The sequence below is a fragment of the Pelobates fuscus genome, chromosome 1 (genome assembly GCF_036172605.1).
Source record: "Pelobates fuscus isolate aPelFus1 chromosome 1, aPelFus1.pri, whole genome shotgun sequence".
NCBI lineage: Eukaryota > Metazoa > Chordata > Amphibia > Anura > Pelobatidae > Pelobates > Pelobates fuscus.
In genome coordinates this window covers 322,610,583-322,626,145 of record NC_086317.1, presented here as the reverse complement: position 1 = coordinate 322,626,145, position 15,563 = coordinate 322,610,583, and the positions used below count along the sequence as shown (strand labels likewise).

Sequence of the window (15,563 nt, the reverse complement as noted above, 5' to 3'; positions counted from 1 at the left end):
AGCATACTTTGCTACTCCGCTGGTCATAGTTGGTCAGGCGTAGTCCCTACTTGTCTTATGTTTTAAAAATAACTAGAGCAGACAAGAAGAAATGAAGAACAGATCCTGTGAGAGGAAGAGAAGAGGAAGCGATTGGGGAAAGGAAAGTTCGGCGTGACATTGCCGCTTTAACTAAATTCTCTTCTGTACCAATCTTTACCCCTCATAAGCAGATGAAGGATCCAGGATTTATTTTTTTTAAATGCTCCCCTGCCCTGTGGCCATATATAGAATTGCAAGCAAATTTAAATACTTTGCATCCGAAGAGCCGAGGTATTAATTAGTATACTTCTTTCTGTCCAGTATGAATAGTGATTTTCTGTGAACAGAATTAACAAACACTGTCTAAGGTTATTAAAACTTCTTTTCATTCTTGCTCTTACAGATCCTTTTGCATGTGGCCAAGAGCTGAGAATGGCTTTTAACATGGAAACTGGCCTTCAACACAATCAAACATTCATCTTCCCTTGGGAGGTACCAATGCATACAATATAGTTTATTACATTAGAGCATATATTCTGGGTAAAAAGCTTTACTTTGCATAAACTGTACATTGAGACTTTATTATGCTGCATGTACAAAGCCTGAATCACATAAATAATTTTGTTTAAAAATGTGTATTTCTATATATTTTCTTGTTTATACATGCACTTGAATGTCTGTATTACTTTATGTGAAATGGGGAGAAAATATAATATTTCATAAAAAGCACATTGCCACTTAGATGGATGTAGTCAGTAAATTGGTCAACACTCTTGTGTCTTCAGTGTTTGTTCAAGGGACAATAATAAAAGTTTAGCTTTTTAAAGGAACTCAACGCACCCAAGCAGTCTTTGCACCATAGCTACTATAAATACATTTTTGAATATGGTGCTTAGAGTGTTATTTTAAATGTGTTTGTTTGTTTACACAACATTTATAAATAAATCACAAATACTAAACAAATAGTTGTATATTTTTTACAATAATTAGAAGGAACAGCACAAATATTTTACATTAAAGGGTTAAAAGTACAGAACAACTGCACCCAAATCAATTCATTGACACATGGTCTGTGTGACTTTAGTGTTCCTTTAAGAGGATTAAACGGTAGAAAGGATTTACAGCTGTGGTATAAGAGAAGTATGGAATTAATGGTTTAGAGTAAATTAGGTTTAAATTTAGTACTGGGGTACATTGTGTGCTTAGTTTTTAAGAGACGTTAAACTTGGTATTAAAGTAAAGTGTGTTGGTGTTCAGGGTACAGACCTGTGGAATTTAAAGGTTTTTTTTTTGCAAAGAACTCACCCTAAGATCGATAGATAGAACTTGAGGAGCTGTTATACATTGTGTATCACTTAGCGCTGTCCCTGTTCAATCTGCAAGGAATTTCAGTGCGAAAGGCTTTAAGTAGGCAAATGGGAAATGATCCCTTCCACTTCTTGTCTAAGTCTCACATACAGACCTTGGAGGAGGTGGGAAAGCACTGAGTTTTACACCCTCTACGACAGTTCCTGCAACCCTTCTATCAAGCATAGAAGGCTTACTGAACTACAGAGGACACTGGCCAATGGTCCTAATACTTCTCTCTCCTCACCAGCCCACTTAAGCTCCAAAAGGCTCATTCTAAGAGTTGTAAATACGTTCTCCTTGCAGGACAGGTGCCTATTTTGCCTAATGGGAAATCCAGCCCTGTTTATAGGCGGGAATGAATGATATCACCAATGATATATTTTAATGCTTTGTTAGTACTGCAAAGCTTCTTTTTGTGTGACATACTTCATTGTTTGCATTAAAGACTTTGCTTTAAATGAAAGTACAAATGCATTTAGATGCCATTGATGCTAAGTTATGTAATGTCTGACTGAAAATAAATTTTTTATCTCATTCTACCTCAGGTAATACTCATAAACGAAAATGAAGAATATTTTTGTAGTGGTGTAATCTTAAATGAGATTTATGTATTGACAACAGCAAAGTGCAGCAAAATGTACCGCTCTATATATGTCTTTGCAGGTAAGAATTATTGACATTAAAAGATATATACAGAGGTTGCTTTAGCAAATGTTGCAGATAGGCTTGGCATGAACACATGTTCTGACGTGTGAATGTTATATAAGCACTATAAATGGTTTCATGTTGGTGAAAAAAAATCTATAAAAAATGATTGACGAATGACTTTATTCACTAAAGTATTAATAAACTTAAGGGGGAGATTAACCCCTTAAGCTTAAGGACCAAACTTCTGGAATAAAAGGGAATCATGACATGTCACACATGTCATGTGTCCTTAAGAGGTTAAACAAATAATTTAATAAAATATAGAAGAGAAAATATATTACTTCTTACTGTTGTTATGGTACTTTTTAGCAGTAAACCAAAATGTTTAAATGTCTATCTGTTCCTGTCCAAATCAATAAAATTGAATTGCGTATATACGCTGAAGTAATTAAGTCTGACACACAAGGTTCAGGTTAAAATAACTTCGAGAAAATTTATTGGCAAGTGATTAAAAAGCGGGCGCGCAGGCCCTTTTAAGAGGCATTTTGCGTCATCATTGATTATTAGAATATCAGCAAATAAACATCATTAATTGGATTAATTGTTAAGTGTCGGGATTAGTGTCCTCCTATTAATATTACTAATTGGCTCAAAAACGAAGTGGTTAGTCCCGTGCCCACCCACCAAGAGGTGGGATTGTTCTGGACACGGGTGGGGACAAGGGGGTCTTGAGCATCATTTTACACGGTCGGTGATCTCAGGCCTCGTGGCCAGGTGCAAGGTCTCTTATGAATAGAACATTTCATTACTACTGTGTTCTCATGGCCTTCAAATTATACTATGTTGCAAGTTAAGGAAAAGTCAGCAATTCCTGTGCTAATCATGTCTTTATAGAAAATACTGTCTTTGTCTATTGTATTAGATGTGCTGGGAAATTCTGTCATGTAAGGTAGTTTTAAAATGAACAAGTTAGGTTATGAGGACAAAATGGAGGATTGAAGAAGTCAGGTTAGGAGGACAAAATGGAGGATTGTCACAGTATAAGGTTAAAATGGAGTTAGTGCAATAATTCAATACAAGTACAATAAGGATTTTTAATAATCCCACATCAGTCCCCCCTATGAAATGTTAGATTCTAAGAGATAAAAACTTTATTAAGTTAGTACCAGGAAGACGTGTTAACCCAAAGGCACAGAAACCCCGTGGCCGCTAGCTAGGTGTTAATGCAAAGTGCAAGACTGTCCCTAGATCTGACCCTGATAGGCTAACTCATCCGTCAGTATGGCTCTCGAACACTTCACACCCATGGGTGTCCCATGGCAGCTATCCCACCACTTCTCCACACGGGGCCTTTACCATTCACTGACAGATGCTGTCCCTAAGCTAGTCCCTTCCCAGAATTCCTGCACTTTATCAACAAAAGGGATTGTTTGCAGCGGCAGACAGGGTGAGTTGATGTCTTGGAAATCTTGGTCATCAACTTCGAGATGAGTGAAAGTGGGTGCCGCTTGGTCAACAGTCTTCATGAGGGACTTTCTCAGACATGGGAGGATACAACAAAAGAGAAGAGCAAAGATAAAAAGAAAAATTAGTATAGCCATACCAATATGCATTAAAGCCTTTTGCCATCCTGTCATCCAACCAAACCATCTTTCCCAGGGATCTTTTATCCCAGAATTCCTTTTTAACTCTTCAGACAGGTCATTTAATTTCTCAATGGCTAATGTAACTTTACCATTAGGGCCTGTGTTTTCTGGAATATAGGTACAACATGTCATGGTGTCGGGCAAAATTTTACAAACCCCTCCTTTTTCGGCTAGGATCATGTCTAGGGCCATTCTATTCTGGAAAGCCATTTGGGATGTGGCCTGCAACTGTTCGGCCAACCCCTGGAGGGCGTCTCTGGTATAATTAACAAAACGCTGTTGATTATAATAAATGTAATTTATCCAATTTAAATTCTTGTTTGTGGTAACTATGGCAAAAAGTGATTCAAATCCTGCAGCAACTTCATCTCTTGCTTTAAACTCATTGGGCACCCCCCTAGGCACTCCAATGGCATCAATATACACATGAGGATCAAAACTTCCTTTCACTGGGGCGTCACGCTTAACCTTAGTGTGCCTGGACTCATGGGTGACGAGGTGTGTGTCAGAAATGATATGTATAGGCATAATGGCTTTAGCCAGAGTACACTCTCCCCACCACTCTTTGTCCATTCTGGATCTTAATTGTAAATCCCCACACAACCAGTAAATATCCCCTAATGACCTGGTGTGAAACTGCAACAAGTTCATAGAGACATTTCTGTAGGTAGCACAATACCCCTTAGAGAACTTACCCAAGAATTTACCAATTCCATCATAATTAGCATAACAAGTGTAATTACCTTTATACACGGTAATACCATCTGGGGGTTTGACATCCTTGGTTAGGAGAGGATACTCCTTTGTCCATGCAATACATATGGACCTGTTAAAATTATAGTGATAGGCAAAAAGGCTTAAAACACATTCCTCTACATCTACTGGCAGGATTAGAGGTACAGTACCCAGGTGAGGCCGGGCACCGCCACACACATAGCATGCGGTCTTATTATGCTTATTAGCATTATATTTCATCCATTCTAACCATAAATTTACATCATTAAAACCTGTTTCAGCGGCCATGGTATCTTCAAAGGTGGGGTTAGCAATGGCCATCATGTCTTGAAAGGTCTGGATATGAGGTTTTAATGGGTTAGGGACCATATGGGTGGCCCCTTGCCACTCAGAAGAGTTACACATATCTTTGAGGTAGAAATGCCCTAATTTACGGTAGGAACCCTTTTTCCAATACATTCCCATCACATACTGGTCTGCATCTGTTGGGCTTGGATGCTCAATGTTAAGGATTAATTTCATTGGTGTACCCCCCCCCCCCCCCCCCCCGGCTTTCTCAAAGTCATTCTCTGGAGAAGGGATCTACCATGGTCATCTACTTTAGATAAGGCACTTTTTGGTTTGTAACCCCAGGCAGGCCCGGCATTCCATCCCGCCGCCCCCCAATGGTCACAATTGTGCCCCCATTGCTTGTCAACTACACAAACATATGGGTCTTTCGAATGAGGGATATCTCTATAGATACTCTGGATTTGTGATGTGGGAAATGGGCATTCTACAATATCACAGTAATCAAAGGTATAAGTAGCCACATGGGTGCATGATGAATTATACCAGAAGGTGTACCCACTAACATCTTTGGTAATGGCTACTTGCTGGGCCTTTATGAGGCTAATTAAGGAGAAGGTGTACCAGAGGTACATGCTTGTGCGGTATCTGCTTCCTCTGGGGCAGGAGATTTCTTGCAGTGGGAAGCGTGGATCCAATTTGGCCTACCGGCCAGTTTGACGGAGGTTGCGGTAATCAGGAGAACTTGGAATGGACCGTCAAATCTTGGTTCCAGGGTATTTTTCCGCACAAACTTCTTGACCAGAACCCAATCTCCGGGAAGCAGGTTATGGGTACCTGTATCCAAATCGGGATCTGGAATTGAAGAGAAAACTTGGGCATGTATTTTGTCTAAGGCATTTGCAAGTTCAGTTACATAGTCTACTAAAACATCTGATTGGAGCTGTAACTGCTGCGGATAATAACAACCTAGTCTGGGTGCTGTCCCAAATAGAATCTCATATGGAGACAGTGAATGCTTCCCTCTAGGTGTGTGCCTAACACTAAATAAAGCTATTGACAGGCTTTCTGGCCAGGGCATTTTTGTTTCTTGTGACATTTTTAACATTCTGGCTTTTAGAGTGCCATTCATGCGCTCTACTTTACCACTACTTTGTGGGTGGTAAGGGGTGTGGAAGGCTAGAGTCACCCCTAGAGCAGTCCAAATTTCTTTAGTTACTGTCGCTGTGAAAGCTGGGCCTTTATCACTTTCAATGACTTCTGGGAGTCCGAACCTACATACTATCTCTGTAAGTAGGCGTCTTGCGGTTGTTTTTGCAGTGATATTGGCCACTGGGTAGGCCTCTGGCCATCCTGAGAACATGTCCACTATGACTAGTGCATATTCATGGGGCCCACTCTTGGGCATTTGGATGTGGTCAATTTGAATTCTCTGGAAGGGGTACATGGGCTTTGCCAGGTGTTTTGCAGGCACCTTAATTGGTCTTCCTGGATTGCATTTTGCACAAATGACACAGGCCTTACAGAAGCTGCTGATCAATGTTGTGATTCCGGGTGCTTCATAATACTTCTGTATGAGGGCGGCCATCAATTCCTTTGACAGGTGTGCAGGCCCATGTGCCCATTGGACAACAGCTGGATATAAATTTTTGGGAAGACAGAATTTGAAGTTGTTGTAATATATTCCGTCCTTTTGGACAGCTCCTTTCTTTTTCCATTTCTGGATTTCTTCAGGAGTGACTGCAGCTTGCTGTTCTCGCAAAATTCGCAAATCAGTAGGAAGAGTTTGCAGAGCAAAAATAGGGACTTCTTCTTCTTCTTGTCCGGACACTTCTTCATCCACTTCCTGCAGATCCCTGGCTGCTAGCTTAGCAGCCTGATCAGCCAAATGGTTGCCCTTTGCTTCATCTGTATCCAATTTCCCATGGGCCTTTACCTTCAAAACGGCCACTTCTTTAGGGAGTAGGAGGGCATCCATTAGCTCCTTGATTGCAGTACTATGCTTGACTGGTGTACCGGCGGTGGTAAGAAATCCTCTTGTCTTCCAAATTAGGCCGAAGTCATGTGCCACGCCCAGAGCATATCTTGAATCTGTATAGATGTTGGCACGTTTTCCTTCGGAAATTTTGCATGCTGAAGTCAGAGCCTGTAATTCAGCTTCTTGCGCAGACATTGCTGGCGGTAAGGATGATGATTTGATAACTTCATCTGTTGTGGTTACGGCATATCCTGTATGATATCTTCCTTCTTCATCAGCATATCTTGAACCGTCCACAAACAGGGTGAAATCTGGATCTGGTAATGGATTCTCATGCACAGTTGGTAGGTGCACTGTCTCCATTTTCATCTGTTCAAAACAGTCATGAGGTGTTTCAGGGTCATAATCATTCACTATGACCAGATCTTGAAATTCTTTTTCTAGGAAGTGGCGTGGCCATGCTTCCAGAAGGTCAGTTGTTGGGTATTTGGCAATACCATTTTCCTGTAGCTGTTCTTCATCCATGGTGGCCCATAGCTTCGCCATAGGCCCAAGATCATTCCATGACCTTGTCTTCAATTTGGTAACAGGAATATGTGGGATAGCAGTATCCCAATGGCGGTAGAGGTAGTTAAGTTGTTGAGGTAGTTGGACCAAGACCATGCTATTGCCTTCAGAGTCACAATAGAAATCTTGAGCAGTGAGCTTCACATCAGTCCAGTGGTAAAGCTCATCTTCATAGCAAGGTTCGGGAGTAATGTTTGGTTTGTACCACATGGTACAGAAGGCGTAATCTGGGCCTTCACAGAGAGGCTTCTCATCTTCTTGAAATGTCAAATGTGGGTGCATGGTCTTCTTGATGCACCCACAGAGCAGGTAAATGTAGGTTTCATCCGTGATAAAACCATAATAGATACCCCCCTCAGGGAGTGGAAGAAGAGTGGACGGGTTAAGAACTTGACATCTTTGGATGGAAATGTTGTCAGGCAGAAGAAGATGGCACTGTAGGCGTAGGTGTCTGGCTGGAGACACGTGCATGAGTTGGACTTGGTTGATGATGGCAGAAATGTCATGAGGGGCCAAAACAACCAGAGGGTGGCCAAGGACCAGGTCTGAGGTTCTTTCTATGAGCTCTCTTGCAGCAAAAACAGCCCTGAGACAGGAAGGAGTCCCTCTGGCCACAATGTCCAGTTGACATGAGAAATATCCAATAGGCCTCTGGCGGCCTCTTAAGTCATTAGTTTGGGTGAGAACTCCTGTTGCATGGCCTTGTCTTTCAGAGACAAATAATTTGAAAGGTTTGGAGTAGTCAGGTAGGCCCAACGCAGGAGCAGAAGCAATGGCACGTTTTAGAGCATTGAAATTGTCCAGAGCTTCATTGGTCAAACAGAATGGGTCAGACTTAAGAGCATCATAGAGAGGTTGCATAAGCAGAGAGGCTTCTGGGATCCATGCTCTGCAGTAGGAAATGAGGCCTAGGAAGGCATGAAGAGACTTTGAAGTCCTTGGAGGTGGGATGTCCAGCACAGCTCTTACCCGGTCCCGAGTAAGATGTCTGGTACCTTGAGATAGGCAATGACCAAGGAAAATTACTGAAGGTTGGCAGAATTGGAGCTTGATGAGCGAAGCTTTACATCCTTGTTCTGCCAAATAGCAAAGGAGACTAATTGAGCAATTTTCAGTAGTGGGTATATCATCTCCACAGAGCAACAAATCATCCACATACTGGAGCAGAACAACTTCTGGGTGCTCGGCTTGCCATGGGTCAAGGATGGTGGCCATGGCCTTTGCAAATTGACTTGGAGAATTTTGTGCCCCTTGGGGCATGACAGTCCAGGTATACTGTTGCATCTCATGAGTGAAAGCAAACAGGTATTGACAGGAAGGGTCCAATGGGACACTGAAAAAGGCATTGACCAGGTCAATTACTGTGAAAAATTTTGCAGATGGTGGGACTCCAGAGAGCAGAGTATGGGGATTTGGTACAAGAGGGGTGTCCAGGACGGTAGCTTCATTGACAGCACGGAGGTCCTGAACCATCCTGTACTTCTCAGGCTCACCTTTTGGAGTTTTCTTTTTCACAGGAAATAATGGGGTGTTGCATTCAGATTTACATTTTACCAGGGCACCCTTCTCCAGGAGTGCCTTGATGTGGATAGAAATGGCAGCAGCCTGTGCTGGTTTTAATGGATATTGTGGCTTTCTTGGTAACTTAGCTCCTGGAATAAGCTTTACCACCACAGGGGGAACATTTAGGTGACCTATGTCCTCTGGGCCTGAGGACCATAGCTTGGCGGGCACCTGTGTTTTTAATACCTCTGGGAAATTGGACCTTAATTCTGCTGATTTCTCACGGGGTTTTTCCAAATGCAGCATCAGAGGCAAGGAGCACAAGGCTGAGGTGTCTGATTCAGATAGAGGTGTAGTCATTTCTATTTGCCCATCTGGGGTGAAGGTGATGGATGCTTGCAGGCGTGAGAGAACATCAGCACCTAACAGGTTAATTGGGCAAGTGGAGGATACCACAAAACGAGCAAGCAGGCTAGAGCCAACTCGTAGTGGAGTTGTTAAAGGGCTGTGTCTTGGCTGGCCATCCACTCCAACACAAGAGACATCAATATTGGACAGGAAAGATGGGTCTGGCAGGTCTTGTTCTCTCAGAACACTACGGGCTGCACCTGTGTCAACAAGAAATGTGGTTGGTTGGCCCTCAATGGGTAAAGTCACTGTAGCAAGTGGCCCCCCCTTATCCCCTGTAGACACTGCCATAACAGGGGTTAATGACACAGGCTTGCCAATTTCCTAATCATCTGGTTCCTCAATTATTGGAACCTCCTTCTCGGCCTTAGGGGCCGGGGCAGGCCTGGATGGCTTTCTTGGCTCTCTCCTGGGTTCCGGGCAATCACTTTTAAAATGCCCTTTGGCTTTGCAATTAAAACAAACACCATCCTCTGGTCTGGTACCCTTGGGAATAGGGGTAGTGCGTGCCACCATAAGAGGAGCAGAGCTTGGCCTTCTGGGGGTCTGGGCAGACTCTAGGCCCCTAGCAACTAGGAGTAAAGTATCCAGGGGAACAACCTTATATTCAGGGCGGGCAGCGATAATTCCCTTGCGTATTGGGTCTTTAACACCTTGGACAAAAGCACCGGACAGCATTTGTGAATGAATCTTGTCAGTAAGATCAAACCCCAAATCTGTGAACATTTGATACAGTCTTGCATGAAACCTTTCCACTGATTCTCCTTTATCTTGTATAACATCAGTAAGGCCAGCAGCCTGATCTGCAAGTTTGTCCTTAGCCCAATCTCTTAATTGGTTGCAAAAAGTTACTCCGGAGGGGTAATCAATGTCACTGCCGAGCAGATCTGTACTGAGGTGTCGGGCCATGCTTGGCCAATATGCATCCCCTGCTTTAATAGCACAAATGCTCAGTAGATCACACCATGCGGCGGAATAAGTCTTTTGAATTTGAACTATCCCTCGGTAAAAGGGCATAGGCTGCTTTTCTGGGTCAGGGAGTGATTTCATTAAAGCACTAGCTTGAGTGGGGTTAAAAGCAACATACTTAGGAGGGGCCCGTTCTCCCCGACCCTTGTGGCCGAAGGGATCATCGATAGAACGATGAGCTGAGGCTCCCGCAGCAACCTCCGATGAGACATGGGATACCCTGTCCTCCTCTTCGTCATCAAATTCTATGATATTGGCTCTCTTACGTGGTGCAGGGCCCGCGTGAGGTGAAAGGATCGGGGGATGGGAAGGAGCCCCAGATGCAGGGGTGGCTAGCGAGTCATAACCTGGGGACAGGTAATCACCGGGGATTACCGGCATCAGGGCTGAACTGGGGGCCGCCATATTGGAGGCGGGAAAAGGAGTTGCATTAGGATTAAGGGAAGAAGTGGCGGCCATGCTCGATATGGGCACTTCCGGGGCAGACTGAGCCGGACTGGGCATAACCGGAAGCTGGGGAGTGGCTTGGGGAAAGGGAGGGTAACCGGGGTAGGGCAGGGCCATGGGATATGGGAAGGGGTAGGGCCAGGCAGGGGAGGGCAGAAGAGTAGAGTGGGTAGGTACATTTAAGGAGGTAGGGTATTGGACTGGGGTGGAGCTGGTTATGGGAGGAGACAGGACGGGATTGGTGGGGATGGGTGCAGAAGGAGGAGTCGGAGCAAGGGAGGGAGGGGTAGTTAGTTGGGCGGATGCTGATGGGAGGGGATTAGCTACGGAGAGGGATTGCAGGGAGGAAATGGCAGATGAAATGTTAGGATTAGGCATGGAAGGTAGCGTGGGGATGGATGAGGATGATGGGACTGTTAGAGACGGGGAAGGGGTAAAGAAGGATCCATCAGAATTCAGGACCGGGCAGACAGGGGAGGTGATGGGATGGGATTCGGGAGGATTGGGAGTGGGGAACATAGTCAGCTGGCTATGACCTACTGCTGACTGAACCTTGGGGATAGACATCCCCTGGGCGCCATTTTGGGGCGCTGGCTGAGGGTAAACCCCAGCAACACAATTCTTATGATACACAAACAATTTCACACCTTTGTGATTTATTTCTTCCTCAACCCAACCTTCTAGCTGAATAGCCTTCGCTACTCTGTACCATGCTTCAGCAGTCTTTAATAAATCATTATCTGTAAGCTTGCCTTTCATTTCTGCCAGTAACTTGCGCCAGCTTTCTGGTTGCAATCTTCCACATGTCGGTACAGCAATTTTACATACTTTTGCAATCCTTTCAACACCTTTAACCATCTCCTCACCCTCTCTGTTCTCTACTAAATCACATGCTAACCAGCCCTTGCTGGGCTTATCTAAATCCTGTCCCATAGTCCCTTTACCCCTATACCAGCGTCCTAGATATAGAGAGAGAGAAGGAAAATTGAACAGGAACGTCTACAATGCTCGACTGCCACCCGAGAACTGTGGGACTTTCTCAGGTGCGTCTTCCCAAAACGTAGACCAGTCACTGAATCCGCCTACCCGGGGTGGTAGACACGGATTGGAGCGAGGTGAGAAGTGTGTGACCAATCACTTCTCTTTTAAGAGGAATGGGAGTGGATAGTATAACAATATAGGAAGTGTAGAGAAGATGAAAGGCAAGGAAAATCCTTAGAGACAGACACAGGAGTTCATGAGACTCCTCATTAAACAAACAAGACAACAATACAGTTGAAATACAGTGTATGCATCACAGTTCAAATGAAATCAACAGTAATTCCTTTCCTTTACTCGTGTGCTTACTCCAAAGTCACCTCCCTCAACCCTGTAGTGTCTCCGCTCGGAGAACAACTTTCATAAGTCTCACTACCAGCGGCCACGGAAAACAACTGACACCGGTCCGAGTTCCGTCAGCCTCCGTCTGCACAGTAGTCCACAAGAATGTGGCCACCTCTATCCTCACTCCCGTAGTGCCCCTATAAAACCCACTTATAAGTCTCACTACCACGTGATGCGGAAAACAAGCAATGCCCACTTGAATCCCCCCAGGAAACAGAGTCCCCTGCCACAGGACTAAGCCCCCCTCACAAATAAAACAGAAAACTGGAATTCCACCAGCCCCAGCGCTCAGGGTTGTGGTTACCAAAGAAAACCGGACTCCCCCCAGCCGAAGCTGTGGGTTACCAAAACCGGACTCCCCCCAGCCGAAGCTGTGGGTTACCAAAACCGGACTCCCCCCAGCCAAAGCTGTGGGTTACCAAAACCGGACTCCCCTCAGCCGAAGCTGTGGGTTACCAAAACCGGACTCCCCTCAGCCGAAGCTGTGGGTTACCAAAACCGGACTCCCCTCAGCCGAAGCTGTGGGTTACCAAAACCGGACTCCCCTCAGCCGAAGCTGTGGGTTGCCAAAACCGGACTCCCCTCAGCCGAAGCTGTGGGTTACCAAAACGCTAGCTAGGCTGTAAAACAGGCAACAGAAGACCCAGGCAAATCCCCTCAGGTCCACCCCCCTTTATCCCAAAAGGGGTAAAATACAAACAGATAGACTAACAAACTGAAGACCCAGGCAAATCCCCTCAGGTCCACCCCCCTTTATCCCAAAAAGGGGAAAACAAGCAAGACAGAGAACCCCAGGCAAATCCCCCGCAGGTCCACCCCCCTTTATCTCAAAATGGGGAAACAGGCAAACAATTCAAACACACCCAGGCAACAGATAGACTAAAATGCAGGTAAACAAGTGAGTAACGAGGCACCGGGCAAGATATTACCTGTCTTTGATGTCCTCCCGGGAAGCAGTCACAGACACGTGGACGGGTCAATCAAAGGGGCCGGAACATACCGGTGGCTCTGCAGAAGTCTCTACCGTGTACCTGGAGGTGATCAATCTCCTTTCCTTCCCCCTGGATTCCTCCATCCACCCTTGTCTTCCTTAGGACGGCTCACCGGCCGGACATAGCCCGATGCCCCACGTTGGGCGCCAAAGTTGTTATGGTACTTTTTAGCAGTAAACCAAAATGTTTAAATGTCTATCTGTTCCTGTCCAAATCAATAAAATTAAATTGCGTATATACGCTGAAGTAATTAAGTCTGACACACAAGGTTCAGGTTAAAATAACTTCGAGAAAATTTATTGGCAAGTGATTAAAAAGCGGGCGCGCAGGCCCTTTTAAGAGGCATTTTGCGTCATCATTGATTATTAGAATATCAGCAAATAAACATCATTAATTGGATTAATTGTTAAGTGTCGGGATTAGTGTCCTCCTATTAATATTACTAATTGGCTCAAAAACTAAGTGGTTAGTCCCGTGCCCACCCACCAAGAGGTGGGATTGTTCTGGACACGGGTGGGGACAAGGGGGTCTTGAGCGTCATTTTACACGGTCGGTGATCTCAGGCCTCGTGGCCAGGTGCAAGGTCTCTTATGAATAGAACATTTCATTACTACTGTGTTCTCATGGCCTTCAAATTATACTATGTTGCAAGTTAAGGAAAAGTCAGCAATTCCTGTGCTAATCATGTCTTTATAGAAAATACTGTCTTTGTCTATTGTATTAGATGTGCTGGGAAATTCTGTCATGTAAGGTAGTTTTAAAATGAACAAGTTAGGTTATGAGGACAAAATGGAGGATTGAAGAAGTCAGGTTAGGAGGACAAAATGGAGGATTGTCACAGTATAAGGTTAAAATGGAGTTAGTGCAATAATTAAATACAAGTACAATAAGGATTTTTAATAATCCCACATCACTGTAATTTTCTTTCCTGGTCATAGGTAAGCCAAAAAGAAAAATGTAAAATAGTCAAAAATGACAAACTGTGCTACAGGGATAGAACAGGAACCAAAATACTGAGGATGGGTAAGAGGGTTATTTATACCTTTCTATTAGTTTAGGTGCCTGTCTAATTAGTGATAGAGAGGAGCTACTCATTGCTGTGCTGTCATAAATAATCCAGAAAATATATTTTAAAAAAATAAAATATGCGTGTATATATATATATATATATATATATATATATCATATGGGAACAAGTTTACAAGACAAACCCCCCTCCCCCCCCCCAAATAAATAGACCAAAACAATAGTGTATTATTGTATGACACCGTGGGAATGTGAATAACAACTGTCCACTCGCACTTCAGAAATACAAACAAAAGTGTTTGAAATGTAATGCCAAATCTTCCAATGGGATGGATACTGTGGTTCTCCTTCCGCTCAACGAACCAGCAAACTAGGAACCGGCACAAGAAAAAGGAGACAGAATTGAAAATGCAGTGAAAGATGCAGTTAAGATGCAGCCAGACCACTTCAGCTTATTTAAATGGTCTGGGTGCAGCGCCCCTGCCCCCATAGTTCTGCAATATAAATCATTGCAGTTCTAGAGAAACTGCAATAATTACGTTGCAGGGCTAAGACTGCCTCTAGTGGCTGGTGATCATTGTAGCAATGCGTACACACTCTTATCTTATCTGGACAAAGGAAGTAGAACTTACTTTTAGCTCCACACTTTGTCAAGACTGTCAAGCTTAGAGAATATACATAAGATAAAGTAGTCCCTACATTGTCTTGTGTTTTAAAGAGAAATAGATTTAGGTCACATCACATTGGGTGGAAGAAGTTGCCTGCCCCTGTTAGACTACAACTTCTTTCATGCTCAGTGAGATTCTGGTTGAGGGAGAGCAAATATACATTCTGATAAGAATTTAAAGGGACATAGTCACCTGATCAACTGCATCCTATTGTAGTTGTTCTAATGAGTATAGTCAGTCCCTGCAGGCTTTTTGTTGTAAACACTACATTTTCAGAGAAAAGGCAGTGTTTACATTGCTGCATAGGAACACCTCCAGTGGCCACTCCTCTGACAGCCACAGGTGCTTCAAGGGGCAGTGCTGCACACTGTGCAGCACTAATGTTCAGCATCTACAAGCTCTGCATGGAGACGCGGAATGTTCTTCATAGAGATTTGTGCATCTCTATAAGGAGATGCTGATTGGCTAGGGCGGCATTTGGCTCTGCCGCCCGCCCCACCTCCCTGACTGAGATGATCACAATTCAATCTTAGCGAATATAATGCTTTCCTATGGGAAAGCATTGGATTGGATGAGATCATCACTTCTGATAATGTGAGCCAAGGAGGTGGATCAGGGGCAAAACCTGCACCGGCGGATCTGTGCAGTGCTGGAAAAAAGGTACGTATTTTACCTATTTAAAGGGAGTAAGGGGGAGCTCGGGACCCTAGATGTGTTTTTAACACTATAGGGTCAGGAAGTGTTCCTTTAAGTCCACAATAGCTTTATATAACACATCACTATTTTAAGAGACATATACAATTGAACACTTAAAATGGCATTTGAGCTAATACAGCCCTAAAGTGTGATTTTTGATCCCTATGTCAAAAAATAAGAAAATAAAAATAGCAACCTATGAGAAGCTTTGTACTGGAAATTTCTTATGAGAAGCATT

At 43.9% G+C, this 15,563-nt stretch overlaps 1 protein-coding gene across 1 annotated transcript in view; it reads left to right on the top strand.

The window, feature by feature from the left end:
* Window positions 1-15,563, top strand: part of PROZ (protein Z, vitamin K dependent plasma glycoprotein) — a 73,299-nt gene that overhangs the window by 55,585 nt on the left and 2,151 nt on the right. Inside the window, exons 6-7 of the mRNA XM_063459713.1 lie at window positions 425-513; window positions 1,917-2,034. Of these exons, the coding sequence (XP_063315783.1) occupies window positions 425-513; window positions 1,917-2,034 (207 nt within the window). The remainder of the gene's footprint in view (window positions 1-424; window positions 514-1,916; window positions 2,035-15,563) is intronic.